Source organism: Aedes albopictus, chromosome 1, assembly GCF_035046485.1.
Source record: "Aedes albopictus strain Foshan chromosome 1, AalbF5, whole genome shotgun sequence".
Taxonomy (NCBI): domain Eukaryota; kingdom Metazoa; phylum Arthropoda; class Insecta; order Diptera; family Culicidae; genus Aedes; species Aedes albopictus.
Genome location: NC_085136.1, coordinates 115,531,859 through 115,546,427, shown reverse-complemented (window position 1 = coordinate 115,546,427; position 14,569 = coordinate 115,531,859). Strand labels below are relative to the sequence as shown.

General features: G+C 45.7%; 1 protein-coding gene across 9 annotated transcripts in view; it reads right to left on the bottom strand.

The window, feature by feature from the left end:
- Nucleotides 1-8,894: 8,894 nt before the first annotated feature.
- The window catches only part of LOC109402241 (uncharacterized), a 127,799-nt gene continuing 122,124 nt past the window's right edge, over nt 8,895-14,569 (bottom strand). For all 9 annotated transcript variants that reach the window (XM_062845231.1, XM_062845235.1, XM_062845238.1 and 6 more), the window contains one exon: nt 8,895-10,584. In XM_062845231.1, the coding sequence (XP_062701215.1) occupies nt 9,038-10,584 (1,547 nt within the window). In that variant the 3' untranslated portion in view covers nt 8,895-9,037. The remainder of the gene's footprint in view (nt 10,585-14,569) is intronic.

Sequence of the window (14,569 nt, the reverse complement as noted above, 5' to 3'; positions counted from 1 at the left end):
TCTACTGTACTGGAACTTTTGAGACGAGATGGCAGTCGAACCAGGTACTAATTCCTCAGCCGCTGCAGAAGGCAATGCTGGCCAAGATACACAGCGGTCATGAAGGAATTCAGAGCTGTAGGGCGAAGCAAGTGGTGTTCTGGATAGGCATGAGAAACGACATCCAGAAGATGGTGGAAACTTACACGATTTGTCAGCGTCATCAGCGAAGCAACACAAAAAAAAAACGCAAACGGACGTGCAAGTGGCCAAATTAATGCTAAAGGAGTGCAGTAATGATCAATCGGACATACAACTGTCTTTGCTTCACATAAGAAATACACCTCGTAGCAGCTCCTTCTTCTTCTTCTTCTTCTTCTTCTTCTTCTTCTTCTTCTTCTTATTCTTCTTCTTCTTTATGGCTCTACGTCTCCACCGGGACTTGGCCTGCCTCGCTATAACTTAGTGTTTTTTAAGCATTTCCACAGTTATTAATTGACGGGCCTTCTTTGCCTGCCATTGCATGAAATTTGTATATTGTGAGGCAAGCACAATGGGGGGGTCGAGAAAATTTTCCTGACCAGAACGGGAATCGATCCCGCCGTCTCGGGATTGGCGATCCGTAGCCTTAACCACTAGGCTAACTGGAGATCCCGTAGCAGCTCCTTACCTTCGCCCATTGAGCGTCTCATGGGCCGATTGGTACGTCCAAATATGCCGATGCCGTTGGAAGCACTGTTGCTGGCAGCACTGCCTCTCATGATTGATGATCTTTTGTAATAGAAGAATATGTCATGTGCGAGATGAGTAAATAGAAAAGATATAGTGATTCCGATTCCAGATAGTGGAGTGCACAGTCATGCTAAAGTAATTTGATATTTTCGGCCTTAAACATTGAGTTGATTTCTAACTATTTAAATCTACTTACAGCTAGTTGTCAAGTTCTTCATTTGCCTAATTTACTAGTAAGAATTAGTCTAATATCACAGAATCGTATCACAGTAAGTCTTAAGCTGTACATGCAATTTACTATTCCAACCTTAAACCTATTATCACAGGAGATGAAATGTTACGAGTTAAGAAAATGTCATGAGTTGTAAAATTTTTCTAATTGAAGCTGAACACCGAATTTTGTAAGTATTATTTAGTGAAATATTTGTTAACTAAGAATTTGTACTTATGAACTAATAAAATTCCAGCTTAAAGCTGTTTTCGCACCCACCAACGGAATTTGCGATCTGCTCCAAAGAGTACGCTACGAATCCCATACAACCACGCATTCTCGCCCTAACAAGCACTAAGTCAGCTGCGTAGTCGCCGGCTAAGAATAGGACTACTAACTCCAATTCAAGGTGTCAAGCGACCCGTGCTGAGGAATGAGTGATCGAGGGGGTGAAAAAGATGCTCGATCTTTAACGGAGCCTGTGGGGTACCTGGGCATCCCCCACAGTAAACTGTCCCTTACCGCGTTAATGCAGGGCTCTGGCGTGGTGGACATTCTTTCCCGTGCAACTCGTGGGATGAAAAAATGAGCAAAAATTCAAAAATTCAAAATTTAGGTGAAAGTAGCGGTGCGATCAACCCCTTCGCAAGAAGCGGGTTGATGCGATCTTCGACAAGGAGAAGTGAGGAGATAGGCGCTGGGAGTTGCGGACGTAGCTCAAGCGTGGGTGCTCCAGTCCACTTCCCGGCAAGCCAGCCGGTGCAGGTTATGGACGGAGCGTGGTTGTTGAGGGCCGTCAACCGAGAATCCAAAGGACGGTCCGCAATAAAGAGGGCTGAGCAGCAGCTTGGCAAAATCATCGACTGCTGCAGCAGCGGAGCCTGCAATTGAGAAAGTGCCGAAGTTTACCCAAACGGAGGCCTTCTCCTTCGCAGGAAGTCCGAATAAGGCGGAAGCGACTGCTAGCGACAAACGGGGCAAGCAATCGCAGAAGCGAGCGAGGCAACCGTCAGGCGAGGAGCTGTCTGGCGGTGCCCGCAAGGCCAGGCGAATCATTACCCCGAAAGTCGGTAATAATGCCGGAAGGTCGGACCCCAGCCAGGGTTCCCGGAAAGCTGGGAAGGGTGGGCCTGAAAAGGCTGGCCCGTCCCGGAACGATGGGAACAAGAGGTTGCGACCGCTGGTGGGCCCTCAACAGCCACAGAGCAGGGCGATCCAAGGGGAGGACCCCCCTTGGACGAAGGTAGAGTGGAAGAGGAAGAAGAAGGCGAATCCGCAGGTAGAAGCGCAGGACGCCAAGCCAAGGCGTAGGAGGGCAGGCGCCAAGCGCGAGAAAGGCGGCGCGATCGTCATCAAGACGGAACAGTCCAAGTACTCGGACGTCTTGAAGATGATGCGAAGCGACGCCAAGCTTGAGGGTCTTGGAGCCGACGTACGCAGTATTAGACGTACTGGTAATGGCGAGATGATCCTGGAGCTGAAGCGCCAGAAGGAGCACAAGGGCGCCGCCTATAAAAGGCTGGCAGAAGAGGTCCTTGGTGAGGGTGTGCAGGTGAGGGCTCTGACACATGAGGCGACTCTGAAGGTCAAGGACATTGATGAGATCACCGAAGTGGAAGAGCTCGTCACGGCACTGCGGCAACAGTGCGATGTACAGGTGGCCGCCGCAGCCGTTAAGCTACGGAAAGGGCCAGCAGGAACACAGATAGCTTTGGTTCAGCTACCTGTGGCGGACGTCAAAAAGTCCGTTAAAGTAGGGAGCATAAAGGTGGGTTGGTGTGTATGTCACCTGACATTCCACGAGCCACCAGAGGTTTGCTTCAGGTGTCTGGAACCAGGACACAAGTCGTGGGACTGCAGAGGCCCCTAAAGGCACAAACTGTGCAGGCGATGCGGCGCTGAAGGTCATAAGGCCCAAAGCTGCACGAGTCCGCCCATCTGCATGATCTGTACCGGGAAATCCTCGAACAACAGACACCCGATGGGTGGTCCAAGGTGCCCGGGAAAGCCGCAGTGAACAACAAATCACAGTGCAGGTAACGCAGCTGAACCTGAACCACTGTGATGCGGCTCAGCAACTGCTTTGTCAGGTGGTTTCTGAGTGGGAGACGGATATCGCCATCATATCGGACCCATACTGAGTACCCGCCGGCAACGGCAAATGGGTCGCGGACCCAAGCAACACACATGTTATAATAGAGTTACGACAGCGCAAGTTTTGGTTGTATAGAAGTTTATTTTACGTAATTCTAACATTGTGTTGAAATAACGTAAAATAAACTTCTATACAACCAAAATTTGCGCTGTCGTAACTTTAATATAACATGTGTGTTACTTGGGGATGGGACCAGAAAAATGGTGGCGATATGGACGACGGGTAAATACCCCGTTCAGGAGTTGGTGTCTATTACCTATGAGGGCTATGTGGTCGCCAAAGTGAACGGGGTCTTCTTCTTCTTCTCTAGCTGTTATACGCCTCCGCGGTGGCCGACCGAGCAGTTCACGCAGATGCTTGACCGCTTAACGACCGTGCTAACAGGGCGAAGGCCGGTGGTAATAGCGGGTGACTTTAATGCCTGGGCCATGGAATGGGGAAGTCGTTTCACGAACCAGCGGGGTCAGATCCTGCTAGAAACACTGGCCATCTTAGATGTCGACTTGGCTAGCGTCGGTACCAAGAGTACCTATAGTCGAAACGGAGCGGAGTCAATTATTGACGTGACCTTTTGTAGTCCTGGCCTAACAAGTAGTCCGAACTGGAGAGTAGATGATGGCAACACTCACAGCTACCACCTGGCGGTTCGCTACAGTATCGACTACAGCAACAGCAGACAGCGGATAGATGAGGAGGCGGCTAGGCCAAGGCCAAGCCCTCGCAGGTGGAAGACATCATACTTCGACGAAGAGGTATTTAGGGAAGCGCTCCGCCGTGAGCGAAACTTAATCGGTTTAGACGGCGACGAGCTGGTAGCGGTGCTCTCACGTGCGTGTGATGCGACCATGCCTAGGCGAGTCCACCCTAGAAATGGGAGGCCACCGGCTTACTGGTGGACCGACGCGATTGCGGACCTGCGCCGCGCCTGCCTACGGGCTAGGCGGCGGATGCAGCGAGCACGATCAGAGGAAGAGCGAAACGAACGGCGGGTGGTGTTCGCCGCTGTAAAAGCCGCGCTCAAGACCGAGATAAGAGCAAGCAAAAAGGCCTGCTTTAAGGGTCTCTGTCAGAGTGCCAATACGAACCCGTGGGGTGACGCCTACAGGATCGTTATGGCCAAGACGAGAGGTGTGATGGCTCCTACAGAGCAATCTCCAGAGATGTTGGAGGGGATCATTGGAGGACTTTTTCCGCGTCATGATCCTAGTCCTTGGCCTCCTTTCGTAGGACAGCCGCGGACTGGGGCTGGCGATGAGGAAAGGGTCACCGATGTGGAACTTGCGGGGATAGCTAAGTCCCTTAGCGTAGGTAAGGCCCCAGGTCCGGACGGAGTTCCGAACCTGGCCTTAAAAGTAGCTATTGCAGAAGCTGGACGAGGGAGTTGCAGAAATGCCTGGACGAGGGAGTTTTCCCAGAAGCTTGGAAGAGGCAGAGCCTGGTACTATTGCCAAAGGCGGGGAAACCACCCGGAGACCCGTCGGCATATAGACCAATATGCTTGATTGACACGGCGGGGAAGGTGCTCGAAAAGATCATCCTCAATAGAATGTTGAAGTTCACTGAGGGCGTAAATGGTCTCTCGAGCAACCAGTATGGCTTCCGGAAGGGGAGGTCCACCGTAGACGCTATCTTGTCGGTTACAAAAACCGCCGAGAAAGCACTCGAGCCTAAGAGGAGGGGAATTCGCTTCTGCGGGGTAGTGACTCTGGATGTAAGGAATGCATTTAATAGCGCCAGTTGGGCTGCTATTGCCGATGCGCTCTTGCGTCTGGGGATACCGGAGTACTTGTACAAGATTCTCGGAAGCTACTTCCAGAATCGCGTACTAGTTTACGACACGGAGGTGGGTCGGAAGTGCTTTCACATAACCTCAGGAGTCCCGCAAGGTTCCATCCTGGGTGCGGTGTTATGGAATGTCATGTACGACGAGGTGTTGAGGTTAGAGTACCCAGTGGGAGTGGTGATTGTCGGATTTGCCGACGATATTACGCTCGAAGTCTACGGTGAAACGATCGAGGAGGTAAAGTTGACTACCAACCACTCGATCAAGGTTGTGGAGGCGTGGATACGGTCCAGGAAACTGGAGCTGGCTCACCACAAGACAGAGGTGACGGTTGTTAACAACATGCAGTCGGCGCAGCAGACGGAGATCAGTGTAGGAGAGTGCACTATCCTGTCGAAGCGCTCTGTCAAGCACTTGGGCGTGATGATCGACGACAAGCTTACCTTCGGTAGCCACGTCGATTATGCCTGTAAAAGAGCCTCCACAGCTATTGCGGCACTGTCCCGGATGATGTCCAATAGCTCAGCGGTGTACGCCAGTAAGCGCAAGCTTTTGGCTAGTGTTGCTACGTCCATACTGAGGTATGGCGGCCCGGCGTGGGGTACCGCGCTAAGTACTGAATGCTACCGACGGAAGCTGGAAAGTACTTACAGGCTTATGTGTCTGAGGGTTGCAAGCGCGTACCGTACCGTGTCACACGACGCTCTCTGTGTCATTACTGGTATGGTGCCTATCAGCATTCTTATCAGTGAGGACATGGAGTGCTTCGAAATGCGCGGCACAAGAGGCATACGCAAGACTGTCAGGATGGCCTCTATGGTCAAATGGCAGCGCGTGTAGGACAGTTCCACCAAAGGAAGGTGGACCCATAGGTTGATACCGAGGGTAGATAGTTGGATTAAGAGGCGCCATGGGGAAGTTACATTCCACCTGACACAGGTCCTTACAGGTCATGGTTGCTTCCGACAGTATCTACACCGTTTCGGGCATTCGGATTCTCCCGAATGCCCAGTGTGCAATGGTTTAGAGGAAACGGCGGAACACGTTTTGTTCGTGTGCCCGCGTTTTCGCACAATGCGTGACCGCATGCTTGCCACATGCGGGGAGGACACAACTCCGGACAACTTGGTCCAGAGAATGTGTAGGGATGAGATTAGCTGGAATGCCGTTTCAACGGCTATCACCCATATCGTCTGGGAGCTACAGAGGAGGTGGCGCGTGGACTCGGAGAATGACTAGTTCAGATGCAGTACAAGAGGTGGTCCAGGGGTTCGAAGTCGGCTTCGTAGGTCATACCGGTGCCCTGCGGTCGAGATCGACCCTTACAGCGATTAAGTGGCCGCGGAGAGGAAGTTCCGGTAGCGGTGCTGTCGTGGCGTCAGTCTACTGGGTTGGATCCGAGCCCGCGGTTGGAAAGGGGTCCCCGGCAAGGGTCGGGGTAGGTGAGATCCTGCTGTCTGCAACCTACGGATGCATCTGATAGGGCCTGAAGGGTAGTGATACCCTTCCTTACGGGCAGGTCAGATCGGGTTGCACGTGGGCATCAGTTCTTGATGTCCGCTCAGCAGTAGGGCGCGGGCGGTGTTGACCCTGCCCGCCTTCCGAGGACAAAGGGAGTGGCGAGGACCACTCGGGAAACTGGCTAAGCGCCAGCACGCTACCGTGATGGACTCTCCAGAGCGAGTCATCGATGTTCGTTGCTGCTAGGCTACGGCAGCTAACCTTGAGGGTGCGATATGCACTAGCCCCTCTCTGAAGCAATACCTTCTTGGTGGTTCCGGAGAGACGTAGGGTTTGGCGACCATAGGAATGTGTTTTAGTGGGTCGAGGAGAGAGTAGTCCTGGCTTCTACCGGCATTGTAGAAGACGGCCTTAACCCCACACTACCCCATACTACTGTGTGGCTTCGTGGCCGTGCGGCTAGTGTCACCAAGCATTTAGTCGCATCGTGCTAAGGGGCGTGGGTTCGATTCCCACCGCAGCTGTCAGGAATAGTTTTCGGCTGTGCCACTGGGCGTTGCATGCTAGTCCGTTGTCTAGTGTCGTGCTTCCTTCAAAGAGCGAATAGCTCACTGGAAGCATTAAACGTGTCCGTGTCTTTTTTTTTTTTACCCTAACCTTTCGTTAGGGTGTCTGATGAGCAGATTTATCCCCCTATGGTTTAGAAGTGGAAGGAAAAAAAAAGCACTAAGGCCAAGAGTATCGGTGAATGTTCAGCAACTACTAGAGCGTGAACGAGAGATCCAGAAAGAGTATGCTGACTGAGGAACCGTTGAACCGCCAAAATTCGCCGAGCGGGAGAGAATACTCATTCATGATCGAGCATCACGCAGAGGTGCACCTGGAGCAATAGTGAAACAGTTTGATGGAAATCGTTCGTATCTGGTGACCGATGGCGAGAGAACATTACGAAGGGACACCCATCATCTACGCATGCTACGTGGAAGTGACAAAATGGAAGACAGTTTGCAAAAAACAAGACATCCCGTGGAAAACGATCCTGATGATACCCGGAGCGAGACACAGACGGAGGCCACCGTGATCCAAGGTCCAACATTCGTAGATGGATACGCCCCGAGAAAGTGCAGCAGCGACAACTCGTGTAAGACGTTCTGAGCGCACAGTGAAACCGCTGAGATGCAGTGAATTTGAATACTACACCTTTGTATCATACACACACTACCAGAAATAAACAGCACAGCGCAACATATTTTTGTCTCAAAAGCAAACTTATGTGACTCCGAAGGATTTTGGGCCGCTGAATCCGAATCCGGTCTCAGATTTGCTCTAACACGTCACAATTTTGAGCTATACCTCAATTTATAGGGCAAAATATGCGATTTTGGGCTTTTTTTACAGCAAGCCATTAAGCAAGGAAATATTTTTTTTATGCAATCAAAAGGTTTATTAGTCAATTAACATCTGAATTAACGACTCATGCAAAATATTTCGTTTAACTTAATCAAATTTGATAGATTTTAGCATTTTAAGTTAGTATGAAAACTTGCATGCAACTTTTGGAGGGTGACTTGTATGGGAAATATCGTACCTAACATAAATCGCTTAAAACTATCAAATTTGATTAGGTAAAACGAAATATTTTGCATGAGTCGTTAATTTAGATGTTAATTGACCAGTTAACCTTTTGATTGCTTAAAAAAAATATTTCCTTGCTTAATGGCTTGCTGTCAAAAAGCCCAAAATCGCATATTTTGCCCTATAAATTGAGGTATAGCTCAAAGTTGTGACGTGTTAGAGCAAATCTGAGCCCGGATTCGGATTCAGCGGTCCAAAATCCTTCGGAGACACATAAGTTTGCTCTTGAGACAGACAAAAAGTAAATTTTTGTTACGCTGTGCAGTTTTTGACTGACTCGTAACTAGCTTATATTAGGGACGCTGTTGGACAATCGGGGTGTCACATAGACGATACGGGATAGGCACTATTCCTTCAGGCTTCAAGCGATGACGGAGCGGGTTAAACGGGTCGTAAACGGGGCCGCTTTCGGGGAAATTTCTCTGCCGAGATTATCGTCGACCAAAGGTGCAAAATTCAGCAGGGGAACTCTCGGGCAAATCTGGATTTTCTCGGGTCGCGACCCTCCTAACAACTGAACAACTGCTTACATGCTAAATGCTTATATGTATGAGCTAAGGGGAGCTCGGAACTCACCATACACTGAAGGAGATTACGTAGTCTTGAATTTCCAACAACTGTAGTTCCGTTCGGAAAGGCATTTCCCGTTTATTTAATTTTCATAATACATTTTGACTTCAAGAAGTAAACAAAAATAAGTGCTTAAGTATTTATAAGCCATTTTGAAGCTATTGTGTGTGATATAGAAAAATTAGATCTAGGACCGTTATGTAAACATTAATGCGTTAGGAAAGGACTTTAACCCAGACAGTGCGCGAGAAAAAAAAAAGCGCTGGTGCCAAAGTACCCCCACTGCATACTGTATGCCGATTTCCCACACCTCGCATATTAGCGACGATTAGTTTCTCAATTTGTCAATAAACAACAACATGTACCTTCTAGATATAAGTTTTTCATAATATTGTATGCATACCAGACAACCATAATAAGTAAAAAAATGTAATTCAGAAATAATCTCCAACCGCATTAACATTTATTAGACCAATGCGTTTGTTTCGCCAACCGTAAAATCTTTCGCGTTCTAGCCACTCTTCTCAGCGCTTGTCAGCGTATCGACTACGTGTTTCACGTTTCTAATTCTTTTCTCGGCATCGGCCCTTACCACCATCGAGGTAAGCGTACGGGCATCTCTCTCCATGATGTCAAAGATACCCTGCAGCTCGTCCACAAAGTTGAACTGCGAGCAGAGCATCTTGAGCTCGCGGCAGCATTTCGGAATTTCTGCTGTTTTTTCATCGAGAGCATCTTTTACGGCAGCGATGTCGCTGTCCAGGTTACCGATTTTAAACTGTATTTCCTCATTTTTGCTCACGTTCTGATCATAGGCGTTTTTCACATCTTGAAGAATTTCTTCGACGGTTTTGGTTCTCTTGACTGGCCGAACGTTGGCATTGTAGTGTTTGTGGAGGGGATGGTTGCATTTACAAAGCGGTTCAACAGAAGATGAAAATAAATTTATGAAGTTGTATGCCCTGTTAAGCATCGGAAATTCATTCAGGATCATTCCAAGAATTATTTGGAATGGACTGACAGTGTCCCCATTATAACAGCACGCATTCGAGCATACAGAGCAGATTGTACTGTAATAACCACATTGCTCAAATTCCGTGATTTCAACTTCTTTTGTTCGCTTGTAGTCGGAATATTTTTCAATATCAGTGGATATATTTTTTTGTGTGATTTTCATAACATCTAGTTCGTTTTGAAGAACCTGGAATTTCTTCACATCCAGCAAGATGCTATGCAGCTGAGATTTAATCTTGTCTCTTTTCATGCGCATTTGTGTGAAAGCTTCGGTCGTTTTTCCGCCAAGTTGCGTCAAGTTATGGATCAATTTTTCGATGGTTTCCATTGAGCATTGCCATTCTTTTTCCAAATATGTCTTCATGTGTATGTTTTTCACCCATAGTGCTAGTGGTCGACTGAGCGCACAGTTGTTCATGTGGAAAACATTCGCCTCAGGAACAGTCCAAGGTTTCAAATGCACCATTTCGAAGTTGGCGGAAGCAGCAAAACAGTTTGTTAGAACAACGATGAGGTTCTGCAGGAGGACGTCTGGTATTGAGCTTTTCACTAGACACAACGTGTTGCGTAGTGTTACTGTGGCTCGGGCTTGCGTTCCATTTATAACGAGGATGATTGCTGTCAGCACTCCGCTCTGCTCAGCAGCACCCAAAATTTGCTCAATGTTGAAGTCATCCTGTATCAACCCTTCGGTATCACTGAGCCCTGGCGTGTCTATGAAGTTGTATATCGTGTCCTCTTTTCTGAAATTATATACAGCACATGCTCGAGTTTTGCTTTTTGAAGTATCCTGAACGTTGTATTCGTGGTGCTTCAGATCCTCGGTTGCCACATGGTGCTTCGTGGGAATGGCAATTTTCAAATTCTCCAGTGTACCGTTATGGAAATAATTTGTGAAATAGTTTATCAGTGTTGATTTCCCTGAACCAGTTTCACCTAGCAAAATAACGTTGATCTCCTTTTGAATATTTTGTTTCGACGACGTTTCCGATTTGAGGAATTCCATGACAAATGCAATTTGCGGAGGAGATATTTTGTAATAATCTGTGGAAGAAGAGAAAACGGTGAATGATTATCGGCGTAGCTAGAGCGTTCAGGCTCATCATAGTGTGGAAAGATATAAGTCAAAATGGGTGGCCGCCGTTATGATTGCTCTTATAGAGGTTTTCAAACCAAGCTGGAGAGCAACAAGAAGTCCGCAATAAAGCCAGCATGTTGTTCATTTATGCTCAAGCAACTTTAACAGTCAATATTCATTCACCAGTGCGAGAAACAAACCAATGGTTACATCACAATCATTATTGATCCAATGTCCATCGATTATTGATAGTAAATACAGGTCCAGGGTAGATTATCCCGAATTCAGGTTCTCTTTTCCCATCACTAGCAAGAACAAAATCCACTGCAAATTTTCATTTTAACGAATCGCCGAAATCAACCAGTACACTATTGCCATCAGCATGGCAGGATCGCCAACGTGAGATCCTGGCATTTCCTATTAATGTTCACTGTTGAATTCTCAGTTTTCATCATGTAAGTAAGGCTCCACTCGCCACAAAGGACCAAGTCATAGCAGATCTGCAAAAACAAGTTGGCTTACTGACCTGGCCTTGTTGCCTTGCACATGCTAAACCCAAGTAGCGAAAGCCGCCAGTCTTGCGGCGCACTGGTCTAACATGTCAAAGAGGTTGATGCTAAAATGTATCACCGTTGTGCAGATTTTTAAGGACATTGTATGAAAAATGTATGAAAAATAGAAAGAAATAATTTCAATGATAATTTTACATGATATTGAAATATTTTTTTTTTGAGAGCTTCACCTTCACGGACAGAAAAGCGTTCACATTGAAACTAAAATAACGTTTGTTCAGTTTACACATTGAAATTCTTTTGAAAATATGTGAATTATTATAGTTTCAAACAGATTTGCTAATTTAAAATCCATGTGAAATTCTGTTTGATTTAACAATCCAGTGTTTTATGGCGACTCTTGTGGAAATTAACATATTTCTGCTTTGTTTTTAAGTCAATGTAACTGACCGACCCGTCGGCGTCGAACAGGATTGTAAAAACTACAATATTGAACATGAAAGCAAACAGAGTATTTTGATGCAAATGTTTTACTGATGAATCCCTCGGTCACTTCTGTCAAACCAAGCAGAATGTTTTGTTTTGCAAAACATTCACTGCTTTGCTAATGCAGGAAAAGGGATGCTTTTAAAGTTATGCAAAGCTGTTGTTAATGAAAAGCATAATTGAAAATTTCCTTTAATTAGACGACATGCGGTATACAGGGGATAGACAAAATGATCGGGACAGGCAAAATTTTCACTTTACAAAAATTGTTCAACTAGCTGTAACTTTTCGAAAAGTACATCGAATATTCTCAAATTTTTACTGTTAGTTCTTCAACTAGTTGTGTATCAGTGGACAAAATTTGGAAAAGATCGGACAATTCTTCACGAAGTTATAAAGATTTTTGAAAAAGATAAAATTATCCGATAGCCCATTTTGAGCTGTTATACCTCCGGATTCAATGAACCGATTGCAATGAAATTTTGACCATTCATGACTTATATAATGAACTCTGGAAAACATTTGATTTAACTTGTAATTTTTAACAAGCGAAAAAGTTATAGCGATTTAATTTTTTTCACGATTTTTTACTAAATTGGTCTATTTTTATTCTGCATCCCATTAATTTTTCAATTTATTGGCGGCTATGTTGTTACTTTCCTTCAAAACGCATTTATATATAAGTCAATTAGAGGGAAACTAAATGAACTATAATTTGCATCTTGAATTTTGAAACGATGTTGATGTTTTAGATAATTTGGTGTTTTATTAGAAAAATGATCTAATCGTTATTATTTTCTTCCGTGTTAAAAATACTTAGTTAAGTCAATGGTTTTTCATAGCTCATTATATAAGTCATTAATGGTCAAAATATCATTACATTCGGTTAATGGAATCCGGAGATATAACAGCTCAAAGTTGACTATCGGATAATTTTACCATTTTCAAAAATATTTATAACTTCGTGAAGAATTGTCCGATCTTTCCCAAATTTTGTCCACTGATACACAACTAGTTGAAGAACTTACAGTAAAAATTTGAGAATATTTGATGCACTTTTCGAATAGTTACAGCTAATTAAACATTTTTTGAAAAGTGAAAATTTTGCCTGTCCCGATCATTTTGTCTATCCCCTGTACAAGGCATACATACAAGTCATTTTTGAAAAGTTGTAAATTTGATTAATCAGGAGATTCCCCGATTTTTTCTGTACGAATCATTTTTGCCTTTCTCGTATGCCAAAGTGTACTGAAAGGCTATATATTCACTCAAAAAACGAATTTTCGATAGAAGGCTCGGAGGGTCAAGGCACATATACCAATCAACTCAGTTCGACGAATTGAGCCACTTCCCATTGACCGATTTTTCGGATTATAGCTCGAATCGAACCGGAATTTTACCGCATTGTTTGGTCCGGATCGGTCAAGGCGTTCCGGAGTTATGGCCATTTGAGTGATTCTGACCAGCACCGGTAGAACTGGCCACTTATAAAACTGAACCAAGTCCCCGACCAAGCCCCATCATGCGACACATCAAACTGCGGCGATTTTTGTAACCATGCTAAAGGTTGACAAATTTTGTGCGAATATTAACACAGGATACCGAAAATTCTACGATGTCGGTCCGAAATTCAAGATGGCGGTCTAAAATACAAAATGGCGGCTCAAAAGTTTCTGAAGGGATGCTCAGATACAGCGAGTGAGTTGTTATTGTGCGTGGAAATTGAAGTTTTTACTACGTAATACGCCCCATCCCGGTATGATATAGCAGTGATTGTTTCTTTATTAGTCCATCTATCGTACGTTGGTGAAGGTAGAGGAGTTTGTTTTCGGAAAACTGTGCTAAAATAGTTCCAAATCGTCGGCTGAAATTAGCTTTTGCCGGTGCCATATTGAATTGGAACAACGTTTGGGTTCATCTACGAAGCGTTTTACCTCTCCATTGTGAAGGCACTCACTCGAATGAACACAAACAGAACAACTCGCACTACTGCTTCCAAGATGGGCAAAGAGTCACAAACACTACTTTCATCGAATCAAGACAAATCCGAGAGGGGATCGAAGGATGATCTTCACAAATCTACGGACCAGCCGCTGTCCATTGATGATCTTTTCGATCGGATGAAGCTAATGATCGAAGAAGGAAATGTGAAAATTGAACAGAAGATTGACGGATTCAACAGCACATTGGTCAACGAGATAACCACTCTACGAACTGACGTGAAGGCACTGAAGGCTGATTGTGTTCAACAATTCCGAGATCTGAAGGACTCATTCACTGTTACACAACGAGATGTGAATGAAAACCGGGAAGCTATTAGGAGACAGGAAAAATCCCGTGACCTGTTGCTGACTGGAGTGCCCTACACTGTCTCTGAATCAACGGATGAGTTCCTGCACAAGGTAGCACTTGCCGTTGGATACACAGATGAAAATGTTCCCTTGGTCTTCACTAAGCGGTTGGCACGAACGCCAATTGCTCCTGGAACAACACCACCAATCCTGATGCAGTTTGCCTTCAAAGCATCGAGAGACGAGTTTTTCCATCGCTATCTTTCGACAAGGAATCTCAACCTACTTGCTCTTGGATTTGGCGTCGATAGAAGAATTTTCTTGAATGAAAACCTCACTGATTCTGCAAGACGTGCCAATGGTGCAGCTATCAAACTGAAGAAGGAAGGGAAGATTTCCAGCGTGTTCACTAAGGATGGAGTCATCTTTGTCAAATCCAAGCCGGATTCCCCGGCACAACCCGTCAATTCGCCGGATCAATTACAATCCTTTGGATAACGATCTTTACCTTTCCTTGTATTTTCATTTTCCTACCTTATTTTCCATGAACCCCTTTCTTCAGAATCTCCATGATTCCCTCCGTTCCTGAAAGTCTAAATAAAAAAAAACCTTTCCTTATAGCTTTTCTTGTTCCTTCACTTCTTCCATTGTTTCAGATCCCT